At 40.2% G+C, this 13,246-nt stretch overlaps 1 protein-coding gene across 3 annotated transcripts in view; it reads right to left on the reverse strand.

Annotated features, from left to right (window-relative positions):
• PIEZO2 (piezo type mechanosensitive ion channel component 2) overlaps positions 1 to 13,246 on the reverse strand; it is a 459,581-nt gene that overhangs the window by 13,298 nt on the left and 433,037 nt on the right. For all 3 annotated transcript variants that reach the window (XM_069468281.1, XM_069468280.1, XM_069468279.1), the window contains 2 exons: positions 4,383 to 4,541; positions 2,869 to 3,016 (listed from right to left, as the gene is read on the reverse strand). In XM_069468281.1, the coding sequence (XP_069324382.1) occupies positions 2,869 to 3,016; positions 4,383 to 4,541 (307 nt within the window). The remainder of the gene's footprint in view (positions 1 to 2,868; positions 3,017 to 4,382; positions 4,542 to 13,246) is intronic.

The following is a 13,246-nucleotide window of genomic DNA, read 5'->3' on the forward strand; positions in this document are numbered from 1 at the left end:
ATGCTCCGATACTAGAATTTTTACTTTTCTCTTTTCTCCTGGTCTTTTTCTTACCATCTACAGAGAGGTTCAAATCCTCTCCAATTTGAAATTACCTCTGGGCTTGCCTCTCTCTTGAATTCTCTCTCTCTCCTTCCCTGCCCTTGCCGAGGCTTGGTGCCTTCAGGACGTTGCCTCCCACGCGCTCCTAAGTCCCTGCAATCGGAGTCAGCACCCACCCTCCCTTTGCAACTGCCTGTCAAAGGTCCCCAGCGACCCAGTGAACACAAGATCCATCTATTCCCAGCGTTCATGTATCGCCAACTCTGCATATTTGGCTTCTTGAATTTATTTTCTCTCTCTGGGTCTAAAAAATATGGAAGGAATGAAGGATAGAAGAGCAGGGCAGGAGAGAACCAGCAGCTTTAGCTGCAGAGAGCCAGAGACAGGGCAGGATGGGGGGGCTATGTCAGGTAGCCACGATGGGACAGAGAGGCACTGAGATACGACATACTTTTGTAAATCCCCAGCTGATTTTATTTTGCTGTTGGTGGTGGTATTCAATAAATATTCACTGCGTGCTGGGCTCCGGGTATTAAGTAATACTGACCCCGTATATTGATAAACACCGAGCTTGTCATCACAGAGCTTATGATAGAGAAAAAGAGAGAGACGACTGACTCACAGTGTGGCAAGTACTAAATGGGCTGAATATAGAGGGCTGCTGGGGCCCACAGGAAAGACGGGGCCCAGCCGTAAGGAGCCAGGGAGGCCCATGGAAAAAGAGGTGTCTAGGTTGACACCTGGAGGTTGGGAAGGAGGTGGGCAAGAGGATCTAGACAGTGAGAAGATGTGTCAGGCCTTTTCTGGGGAAGAAAGAGGTAAAACATCCACTGAAGAGTCCCTGTCAGAGCGCAGGAGAAGGGACAAGGATCACGGCAAAGGGCCCAGGAACAAACAGAAATGTGACGTTCCCTGTGCACCAGGTCAACCTACTCTGCCGTTAGCGCTCGGCTCCAGACTCACTCCCTACCTCCCGGGTGCTCTTGGACTACTGTGTGTCTCTCTGGCAAAGCCTTTGTAGTATACTGTGTTTGATAATATTTGTGTGAGTATTTTATCAATCTTTGTGTCTCCCCATGTCTGGTTCACTACTCTATTCTCATGCTTAGCCGAGTGCTGGGCACTTGGGACGTGCTTAGTAAATGTTTATGGTAGATGGCAAATAAAAGACCTCCAATTCTTCTCATTCCTGTATGCATGCCCCTTTGCAACACGCCCTTGCCAATCCCATCAGTTTCTCCATGCCCTTGATCTAGGCTGGCCTTTGAACTTGCTTGGACTCGCAGAAGTAATGGTGCGGGAACTCCCGGCCTCGGCCTCACAGGGCTTTGCAGCCGTCCCTCGCACTCCCCAGAATGTGCTGTCACCAGGGGCAGAAGCCTGGGCTCACCTCCATGAGGATGAGAGAATACACGGGGAGGGGCCCGACAGAGAGCCAGGCCCAATCCGCAGGTGTCTGAGCGACACCGTCAAATAACATCGGCCCCAACTGGGCCACCAGAGGATAGAAGACACAGGACCAACCCCAGGCAGGACTGTCCAGTGGAGCCCAGCCCAAATGGCCGACCTGTGCACAATGAAATGGTTGTTGTTTTTAAACCACTATATTTTGAGACAGTTTGTTAGCAGCAATAAACTGTCGAATGAATGACTCCAGGAGCTGAAGGCAGAGCGGTGCTTTCTAGGCCAGAGGTTTCATGATGTGAACTCTCTGATCCTGTGCGTGGACCTGGACGTTTCTTGGCAATGGAGTAGCTTTGATTTTCAAAAATTTCTTTATAGTCCGTAGAAACTTACTAGAGTTTTGCCTACTTGTCTTACTAATTCTGTTTTTCTTGAGTCTCACAAATTAATTTCAATTTCTCATCTCTTTCTAACATTTCAGATTGTTGAAAAGAGCTATTATTTCTGCACACACACCCCCCACTTTTTTTCTTAGACCAAACAATCCTCGGTTCTTCCAACTTTTCCTCGGGTCTCATGATTTCTAGACCCTATTTGACCCTCCTTGCTGCCCTCAATGTCCCTTTGGTGGAGTGGCTCTCATATTCCGTCATCCTATCCACTCTTCTGCTCCTTAAAAACCAGAACAAGCCAGTATGATTCTAAGCATACAGCCAGGCCCGTCTTCCTCACTCCTACAGCCCCGTAAACATAGAGGCCGCAGCACAGCGGCCCCAAGGCGCTAAAGCTGAAATTCCCAGGGGAAGCTGCAGAACATACTAGAAATTATCTAGAGGAGAATTTTTCAAGGAGGCTCTTTTCTAGATGAGAAAAAAAGACATTTCATACCACCCCAGCTAGTCTTTGTCAGGTATTGTTATTGCTCTTATGCAAGAACCTCTTCTTTCATATGTTAAACTTTTAAAAAATCCAGTCAATAATAGTAACCTATCCACATCTAAATCTTAACATGCAACCCAGCAGATATTTGCACTTCAATTTCCTTTGCACAAAGAGTAAATCAGAGGTGAGCTGGAGTCCAAGCCACTGGCCCCACCTTTCTCTCCCATGCCCCATCCCTCCTCCTCCCAAATGAGCCATTCAAGTTATTGGGATATATTGAGCAGTATGTTATTCCTTTCGTTTAAAAATAACTACAATACAGAGTTGCCAAAAGAAAAAAACATCTGGATGCTATTGCTGACTAAGGCGGCAGTAAGTCTAAAATTCCCAGCTCTAGCAGCTGGAAATCAATGAGACATTCACAGGTCGTGGTGGTTTTTGCTCCCTGCCACAACAGTTGCAGGAGTTCACGTGAATCTTACCACCAGCCTGTATCTAAGAGAAACAAACAGAAATAAGGCACTTTTATTGGCTTCTTACCTTTTCCGACTCCCGCCAGCACTTGAGGATGAATATGTGGGCGTAGATGTCCTCCACACAGATCCAGCTGGAGAGGCTCAAGGTCGTGTCTGTCCACACCCAGTCCATCACTGCCCTCAGCTCAGTCAGGAACGGAACGAGGCGGAAGCTGGCAGGAACCACGTCTTGTCAGAGGGACATTGGTGGGAGGGTCCCCACTCCCCCTAACCCCAGGAGCCCCTTGTAGCTCCTTACTGTGTTAACCCTCGTGACTTAGAAAAATTCTCAAGGTGACCCTTACAGTAAAACCCAACGGGGAATACAACCACTTTTCATTATGAGTGTAAAATATGGATTCATATTTTTCACTCCTTTTCTTTGCCCTGGTGGTCTTAACTAACTGGGAATCCCCCTTTTAGATACGTTTGAAGGTGAGTCAGTTGCTCTCACATCTGTTTGTTCACATTATGAGACTGTTGGCCGTAGGGCTATTGAATCACTGTGGCTTTGCTGCCGGATGAGTTAGTAAAGACAATACACCTGACAAGGAAAAGTTGCGTGCAGATGGGAGCAGGCGGTGTCATGGAGAGCTGGGGCGGGAGCCCCGCTGTGGGCGGACTTCTTGCGGCGCAAAGGCCAGGATCTCAGCTCAGCCTCTGCCGTTCAGCTGCATTTCAGAAGGGATTGGCCTGGGGGGCTCTAGGCTCTGAGGAATGTTCCTACTTCTTGACTAACACAGAGATTCTCCCAGGGTAGGGAACCTCGGCTCCTCCCAGGGCCCTCAAAGCGGTTTGTCACTCCGAAATTCTCCCCTGGGCTGCCCAGCTCTGTTGAGTGAACACTAATCCAAGCCCTGCAAGAAGTATTAGGTTCAGACACAGGCCTAGCACTGAATGATACACTGTTCAACACATGGTGCTTCACAACATCTGGATATACCCAACCCCTCTTCTATCTGGTGCTATCGAGGAGCCGGCAGTGCCACCAACAGCTTCACCTTTTACGCAGAAAGATGCTACCACTGAAATTATCACACAAAAGAACAAACATGCTTTGTTTGAGTAGCTAACTTACTATCAGGAACAAGCAAGTCATAGGGCATTCAGGTTGGTATTAGGTGGAATAAATGCCCTTCTTCAACAGATGAACTTAACTGTACATAAAAAATCCTAAAGGTATTGTGGAATTCCAAAGGTATTTGGAATCATCCAGACTCCAAATATTCTGTGCTGCTGTGCCCAGAAGGACATTAATACTTAGGAATCAGGTATCCCCATTTTTTATCCCCAAATATTATCACAGTAATTATGCAGGATACTAACATAGAAAATTAACCCAAGTGAATGATCTAGACCAACATCCTGGATAGGTGTGTGGCAATCACACACAGAAAGGTGCTCAAAAAGCCATATTTGTTCTTTTGCCAACATTGCCATGTTCTTCCCGGACCCCTTCCTTCCCAGGTGGCAACCAAGATGCCCTTCAATGGCCAGCTTCCCCCCATAAGTGACTGTGACTATACAGAGTGTCCTTACCCTTGAAACAAGAAGAGGTTGACGTAATTGTAGCTCTTCGTGAGGAAATTTCCGAGGACTCGTGTTGGGTAGCCGCAGCGGATTTGGTAGGCAGACAATCCAAAGTAAACACATTTCACAAAATACCAAAGCTGGGCAACTAGGTTCTGGCTGAATTTCCTACAGTGTAAATACACAGAAAGTGAAGGAATGGAATACTCTTCTGAAACAAGAGAACACCAGTTTAGAATCAAGACAACAACAAACCAACCTAATTTTCCTTTTGGCACTTAATTCTAAGGAAGTCTCTATACATACTAGATCACTACAAAGGCAAAAGGTGGGATAAGAAAATATGATAATTAAAAAAATAATAATTCCTGTGAATGGCACCTCCAATGTGTATTATTCCACTATTTAGGCCATAATTAAAATAAATTAAGTGAATTTACTAATAAACATTTTCTTACTGTGTGGATGATGCAGTTACCACAGTAGAAATTAAAGCTCATGAAGGAAAAAAAAACAAAATAAAATTTTTTTGCTTAAAAGGGTCCATTATTTTGAATATGTATGAAAAAGATTTCTGATAAGCAGACCCCCATTTTTTAAAATTATGTATCTACAGAAACATCTAATGGATTCACAAACTCTGGAAACACCTGGATGTGGTTCCAGTTCTGTCTATGTGCTATGGGTTTTGTTCCTCAAGCCATTTCTCAAGGCATCTCAAGTGTTTGTACTTGAAAATCCTTCCCATCTCTGAAAATCTATGACTCCATGAGTTAATCTTCTTTCTTTTAATGATGTCCTCAACAGTAGAGATGGTAGTCTTTTCTCCAGGTGAATGGTTAGTGAAGAGACCCATAGTGTTGTACAGTTCATGACTACCAGTTTGGAAAAATAAATTTAGCGGAATTAAGTTTCACCCTAGAAAAAAATTTAGAATATAATTTCAAAGAATGATGAGCAATTAGACCATTTTTATCTTTAGATAAATGCAGCATCTTGCTAGTGTCTTAAATATGGTCAGTACAAAAAACAAAAACGAATTTTAAAATGGAAATAAAACAAAACTTTTTACTTGGTGAGATCTTAGTATAATCTTCTCTGTCCTTACAATTAAGAGCAATACCTGAAGTCTTTTATACAAGCAGCATATTACTTTTTGTGCTGTATTTTGGATTTTCCTTATTAAATTTTTATTTTGTTATTAGAAGAAGATGTCATTTTTTAACTGAAAATCACTATTCTTTGGTTGAAAGGTCCAAGAGCAAGCCAGAGCAGGGGGGGGCCTGTGTGTCTGGAGAGCCCGGGGATCTTTGGTGGATCTCAGAAATACTCCTTTTGAGTGTCTCCCTGCAGAGAAATCAGCTTTGTCTCTTTTTGTGCATAGAAAATTTCCTAGTTGTTCTATCTTTTATGTTTCCAAGAGCTCTGATAATCCTAAATCCATACAACCTCCAGGTGGGGCCCAAAGGACAGTGGGTTCAGTAGCTTCTTGGTTGTCATTGCAGTTAACTGGCTCCTCTGTCTGCTCGACCCTCTACTTATTTTATTTATTTTCTTTTTGAGAAGATAAGTCCCCAAAGGTTGTGCTTTTATCATCAGTGAATCGTTCTCCCTTCTGTGCTTCCACAATTTAAATGGGCACTCGGAGTACTTGCGGTGCACACAACTACTAAAACTTCCTGACTTCCCTCATTATTGCTAAATTTTAACCGAACTTGGTGATTTTAGGAGAAAAATAGGTGATTATAAAATGTGTATTTCCCAAAACAGTTTGGACACCTGGAAGATACTTTGTTTCACTCCAATTGTCTTGGGGAAAAGACTTTTAAAGACAGAGTGAACCTCTCTTTGATTGAACCATGTCTGGGTAATTAGGGGGAAGCTTATTTCTTAGTTTAATAAAAATTCATGGAGTGCTAAAAAATAGCAAATTAAGAGTGCCCATACTGGTAATATGCCTCTGAGCAACTTATTTATTCTTTTTAGATCTTGTTTCCTCATGCTAAAGGGAGAAAAAAAAATATAGCTAACTTTCTTCTTTAAAATGAAGATGATCATGAAAATTAAATAACACATATAAGTTGCCTAGTATAGTTCCTGACACACTGTGGATGTCATTAACTGTTATTAACTGTCATTTAACTTCCCACAGTTAAATGAAATTCAGAAAAAAAATCACATACAAACTCAGGTTTAAAAAATGGTGAATTCCTTTCTTTTAACAGCTTTATTGAGGTGTAATTGGTATGCCATAAATTATAGGCACAGATTTAAGGTGTATAATTTGATAAGTTCTGACCTATGCACAGACCCATAAAACCAGTGAGATGATCAAGATAATTAATATACTCATCCCCCTCAAGCTTCCTCACCCCTAAATGCTGCCTCATGCCCTCAGTAACCCTCTCTGCCTTCCCTTCCACACACCTCCAATCACTGATCCTCATTCTCTCACTGCAGATCAGCTGGCATTTTCTAAAATTTTATATAAATGCAACCATAGGGGGAAAACACACACACATGCACGCACTCTTTTCTTATCTGGCTTCTTCACTCAGCATACTGTTTTGAGCCTCACCATATAGTTGTGTGTATCAACGACCCTTTCCCTTCTGTTGCTGGGTCACAGTCCATTGTGTGTATCTACTTGCTTAGCTATTCACCTGCTGATGGGCATTTGGCTTGTTTTTAGTGACTGGCTGTTCCACACAAAGCTGCTATGAATGTGTACATTCAAGCCTTTGGATGGTGTGGACATATGCTTACATTTCCACACAAGAAGGGAACTGTTGATCACAAGGTAGGTAAATATTCAACTTTTATGAAAACACCAAACTTTTGGTTTCCCAAAGTGGTTATAACCATTTCACAGCCTTTCCATCAACATGTGAGGGTTCCAGCTAGTCTACACCCTTGCCAACACTCAGTCTTTAATTTCAGCCATTCTAATGAACGTGTACTGGCATCTCATCGTGGTTTTAATTTGCATTTCCCTAATGACTACTAATCTTGAGCATCTTTTCATGTGGTATGGGACATCTGTGTATCTTCTTTGCTGCAGTGTCTGTACAGATATTCTGCCCATTTTTTCCTATTATTGAGTTTTGAGAGTTCTTTATATTATATATTCCTAGATACCTAAAGTTACAAAGATTTTCTCCTATGTTTTCTTCTAGAAAGCATCGTTCTAGCTTTTAGGTTTCAAATTTAGGCATTTGATCCATGTTGAGTTAACTTTTGTATATCATATGAAGTTAGGGATCAACAGTGCTTTTTTCCTCTTCCTCCCCTGCTCCCACTTTTCTTCCTTCCCTCCTTCCTTCCTTCCTTCCTTCCCCTCTCTTTCATGGAAATATCTAATTGTTCCAGTGCCATTTGCATTTGTTGAAAACACTACCCTGTCTTCACTAAATTTCCTTCGAACTTTCTATTTGGGATTGTAAATCTATTTCTGGACTCTCTGTTCTGTTGATCGATCCGTCCAGATCTTGATGCTATACCTTACTACTTGATTATGGTAGCTTTATGATAATTCTAGAGGTCAGATACTGTAAGTGTTCCAACTTTGCTCTTTTTCAAACTTATTTCAGTTCTTCTAGGTCTTTTACATTTCCATATGAATTTTAATCAGCTTGTCAAATTCTACCAAAAAATCTTGCTGGAATTTTGATTTGGATTGCATAGAATCTATAGATCAATTTGGGGAGAAATATCTTAGATATTGAGTATTCTGATGCATGATCTTAGGCCTTCTCCATTTATTTAGGTCTTCTTTGATTTCCCTCAGCCATGCCTTTTTAATTTTCGGTGTACAAGTCTTACACGTTTAATCATATTTACTGCCAAGTTTTTCACATTTTTAATGCCATTGTAAATGGTATATTTTAAAATTCCAAATTTTGAGTGTTTGCTGCTTGCATATAGAAACACAATTGAGTTTTGCATATTGATTTTGTATTCTGCAATCCTCCTAACTTTATTTATAATTTCTGGTAGCTTCTTTGTAGATTCCAGTAAATTTTCTATATACACAATCATATTCTTTGCAAATAAAGATAATTTTACTTCTTCCTTTCTAATCTGGATGCTTTTTATTTTATTTATTTTATTGGCTAGACTCTCCAGTATAATTTTGAATATAAGTGATGGAGAAAACATCTGTGCTTTGTTTTTTATCTTAGGGAGAAAGAATTCAGTCCTTCATCATTAGGAATGAAATTAACAGCATTTTTTCTCAAAGATGCCTTTCATAGAGTTAAGGAAGTACTCTTCTATTCCTAGTTGCTGAGTTTTTATCAATAATGAGTGTTGTATAGTGTTAAAATACTTTTTTGCATCTATTGAGGTGATCATAAGTAGTTGATAGTCATTAAATATTTTTGAATAAATGAATGAATCATAAATTGCATTTGACCCTAAACAATGGCTGCATTTCATGGTTAATTATTGCTGGGGATAAAAAGCATAAAACCTACTCTGGTTGTGTTTCACTTGGAAGCTTTTTTCAGGGTTGAACGGACTACCCTAAAAAATCTAATCCATTATATCAACTCATTCAATGGCTTTGGACTTGTTTTGTGGTCTGTTTATCCCAGGGACCCAAAAGATCTGTAGGAGAAGATCTCTTACTTCATAAGCACAACACACAGTTGGGAAGTTGTTAAAAATGCAGATTCTGGAAGCCAGCCCTTACCCTAGACCCTGCTCAATAGGGTGAAGTAGACTTGTATTCCTATTTTTGACTGGCATTCTAGATTATTCTAGGATATAGAAACAATACTGAAGATCATTTATAATTGAAGTAACATGTTCAAAAATATTTAAGTACTTATTTTTCATGTGTTATGGCCAAAAACATGTGTCATACAAATACCTGTCAAAGTATAAAGAGCTTTAAAGCTTTTTTTTGAAGACCATTTTCCTAATCTTGAAATTTACTGATGCATAACCACTTACAAGGTAACTGAAAGTTATATTTATACATTTTTATAATTTTACTTTTGTGAAAGTGCTTGGCATATATAATGTGCTCAGTAAGTGTCTGCGGAATCTCAATTTATACATTATCACTCATATGTCTTCATGTGTCTTTACTCAATAGAAGCAAATGTTGGTATTTCAGGATCTAATGGGTTAATTTAATTACATTGGACCATGATCCAGCCCTTGACAGATTATCAATACAAATATCAGATACTTTACAGAGTGCCTAGTTAACCATCCATTCCCTTATCCTTTCTAGGAACTGTCTATATTGGGAGAACATTAGGAAAGTACATTCTTTTAGCTTTCCTGGTAAATGTCCTTAGATTTTATAAATAATTCGATGAATGTTGAATGGGAAAGAATTGTATATCTATCAAAATTATAGTCAAAGACACAAAACTGTATTGCCTACTGTCCTTTCTAAAAGTACCAATCATGTTTTACCCATAAAAATATAAAACATAAACATTTTTCTTCTTGCAATCTTTAAGTGTGTCAACCTAGAATATGTAATAGTAATCTATAGTTCCTCAAGTTACCATGTTAAATCTAATTAGTGACATCAAGATTGTCCCGTGCTGGGAGACTTTTTTTTTTTTTTTTTTTTTTTTTTGAGACAGAGTCTCACTCTGTTGCCTGGGCTAGAGTGCTGTAGCTCACAGCAACCTCAAATCCTGGGCTTGAGCAATCCTACTGCCTCAGTCTCTCAAGTAGCTGGGACTATAGGCATGTGCCAACATACCTGGCTAATTTTTTTCCAAATATTTTTAGTTGTCCAGCTAATTTCTTTCTATTTTTTTTTTTAGTAGAGATGGAGTCTCGCTCTTGCTCAGGCTGGTCTCAAACTCCTGAGCTCAAACGATCCACCTGCCTTGGCCTCCGAGAGTGCTAGGATTACAAGCCTGAGCCACAGTGCTCGGCCCAACACTTCTTTGATGGTCTCTGCATATTTTATTTCTAGAGGTTGGGGTCATGCATGCTCATTTCTGTGTCCCCCACAAATCTGTGACACAGTACTGACAAACTGGAGGCAACCACTGAATAGTTATTGACTGAATGATGTGCATATACACAGAAAAGGCCATTTATCAGATTAATTATTCAAGATACTAGAGTTTCTTGATGCTCAATGTTATGACTGGTAACCATAATTTTCTTCTGTCTAGCTTAAAAGATTCCTAATCTATTTCTTCTTTTAATCTTTTCTTATTGTGAAAAGGTTTTGGTCAATTATTACTATTAATAAATGTCTTCTCTTTGCACAATGATGAATTAAATTTTCAGGAACAATATTTGGAGGGGAAAAATAAATTTTGGATGTTAACAAGTAATGGCATCATGGTTTCAAATGACATGAAATTAAATTATCAGTGACATGCTGGCAATGAAGACAGAAAGAGGGCTCACTAATCCTAATATATTTTGCATTAAATATCCAAAAACAAAGATAGGATAACTGCTTGCACTAGAAATGGCCATTTGGTGAGGCTCAAACATGATATTCAAGGAGACAGAAATGATCTCTGTGGCCATGGTTACGGTGTTTACCAGAGGGCCTGGAACCCACCATAGTGCCTGGGGCGCCCAAGGGCAGGGCCTTCAGCAAAGTACAACTGAATAAAATATGCAGGACTGCAAGTCCCAACAGGAGAAACTTCATTCATTCAATCACCAATAAACATTTATCGAGTATCTAATATGAGCTAGGCAAGTGCTTCTCAAACTCTCTGATAAAAGAACAGTTATTTCATTTTATGTTTTAAATTTCTCACCTATGGTGAATCAATACTTTTGTAAAATATATTAAGCATGAATAACTAAAAAACAAAAAAGACAAAGACAAAAAGATACAATCCCATCCCATTTTTAAATTATTCGATTCAACAGAGAAAAATTTGGTCTGTCAAAAATTACTAGCAAGGTTTCTCAACACTTACTCTCTATTTCTGAATGTATCTCATCACACACCAGTTACAAACATCTCACAGACCGCTGCTTGTCTGCAGACCACACTCAGAATAACCCTGTGCCAGACCATGCACTCCGTGCCAGGAATAGACGGATGAAAAATAACGCCTGGTCAGCAGTTGTTCACAGATTATTACAAGAGATAGATAACTAACCTGGCAATTTTAATAGAGTGAATTAAGTTCTCTGACAGAAATGACATACAGAACACCGAGAAAGGACCTCTAACTTAAGACTGTGATGCCAGAGGAGGCTTCCTGAAAGAGGTGGTCTTGAAGGCATGATATAGGAGGCCAATTAGAGTTAGCCACAGAGAGAAGGATAGGGTGTTCCAAGCAAAGCTCAGAGATGCGGAAGAAACAGCTAAATTGGACATAGCAAATAGTTAAAAGAAATAATTCCAGCTTTTAAAAGAGAGTATACAGGTCTGCTTTTTACAGTAAGTTATGAATTTAGCACCTGGTAGACAATGTAGGAATAACTTTTTGGGTTATATAATGAAGGCACTCAATCAATAAAATTAACTGAAGAGTATATGGGGGACTTTTACAGGAGGGACTCACTTTAAAACACTGCCATTATATTATAGCAAACATTCCAGCTATATTTGGTTTGGAAGGTGTTGCTATGTTATTGGTCTCTTCAAAAGCCTGGAAAGAGCAGTGGCGGGGAGAACAATGCCCCGACCCCCAACCAAGATGCACACGTATTAATTCCAGAACCTGTGAGTATGTTACCGTACATGGCAAAGCAGGCTTTACAGATGTGATTAAGGTTAAAGACCTAGAGATGGGGAACTTATCCTGGATTATCTAGGTGGGCTCAGTCTGATCACAAAGAGCTGTTAAAAAGGGAGAATCTTTCCTGGCTGTGGTCAGAGGGAGAAGTGACCACAGAAGAAGAATCAGAAAGATGCAATGTGAAAAGGACTCGACCCATCCCTGCTGACTTTGAAGATGAGGAAGGGGCCACAAGCCAAGGAATGTGGGCAGCTTTTAGAAGATGGAAAAGGGAAAGAACCATCTCCCCTGGAGCTCTGGGGTGGAGCACATCCGGGCCGACTCCTTGATTTTAGCCCAGTGAGACTCACTGCGGACTCCTGACCTATAGAACTATAAGATGATAAATTTGTGTTGCTTTAAGTCACTGAATTTTTGGTAATTGGTACAGCAGCAATAGGAAACTTATACATGCATGAACAACCAAAGCATCTGGTGACTCCAGCCTGCTAAAGTGACCCCCCATAGCTTTGTCTTTGCATATTCTGGAAGCACTGCTGTTGGTGGCCTTCCCTGCCAGGACTTGGCAGACAGCCAGGCTCTGGGAGCCATGTTGTCTTCTGGGATTGGAATAAGCAAGCCCTTTCACACTTCACAATGAACAGCAGGCTGTGTTACTTTAAAAAGTCTGCTTGGAAGCAAGGACACTCTGGGGAGAGAATCCTGTAGAGTAGGTAATGTACCTGCCCAAGGGCCCGGAGGCCTGGGATTGGGAGCTGGTATCACCATTCACTGCCGAATGACTTTGGGGAAATCACTTTTCTTTATGGGATTCACTTATCTGCAAAATTAGATAGTAGGTTTAGAAAGTTTTTTAAAGTCTTTTTCTTCTCTGAAATTAAGAGTTTCTATGAGGGCTAGCAGAGAATGCTTATTTGAAGCTTTAAATATCAGGGAAAACATCTAAATTCATCATTCAGCTACTTTGAGTGTTGAATTTGGTTTATTTTTCTGATTTATAGGGTATAATTAAATATTTGTAGAGAAAATTATATTTATTCTATTTTAAAGACCAAGATATAAGATTCACAACGTTCTCAAGAACAAATCTTAATATTTCTACAGACAACTGCCTTCATCTGGATTATTCTTATAATCTGAGCTATATTTACTCTCCCAACATGTGATGTGGAATGGGGA

This window comes from Eulemur rufifrons, chromosome 5 (genome assembly GCF_041146395.1).
Source record: "Eulemur rufifrons isolate Redbay chromosome 5, OSU_ERuf_1, whole genome shotgun sequence".
NCBI lineage: Eukaryota > Metazoa > Chordata > Mammalia > Primates > Lemuridae > Eulemur > Eulemur rufifrons.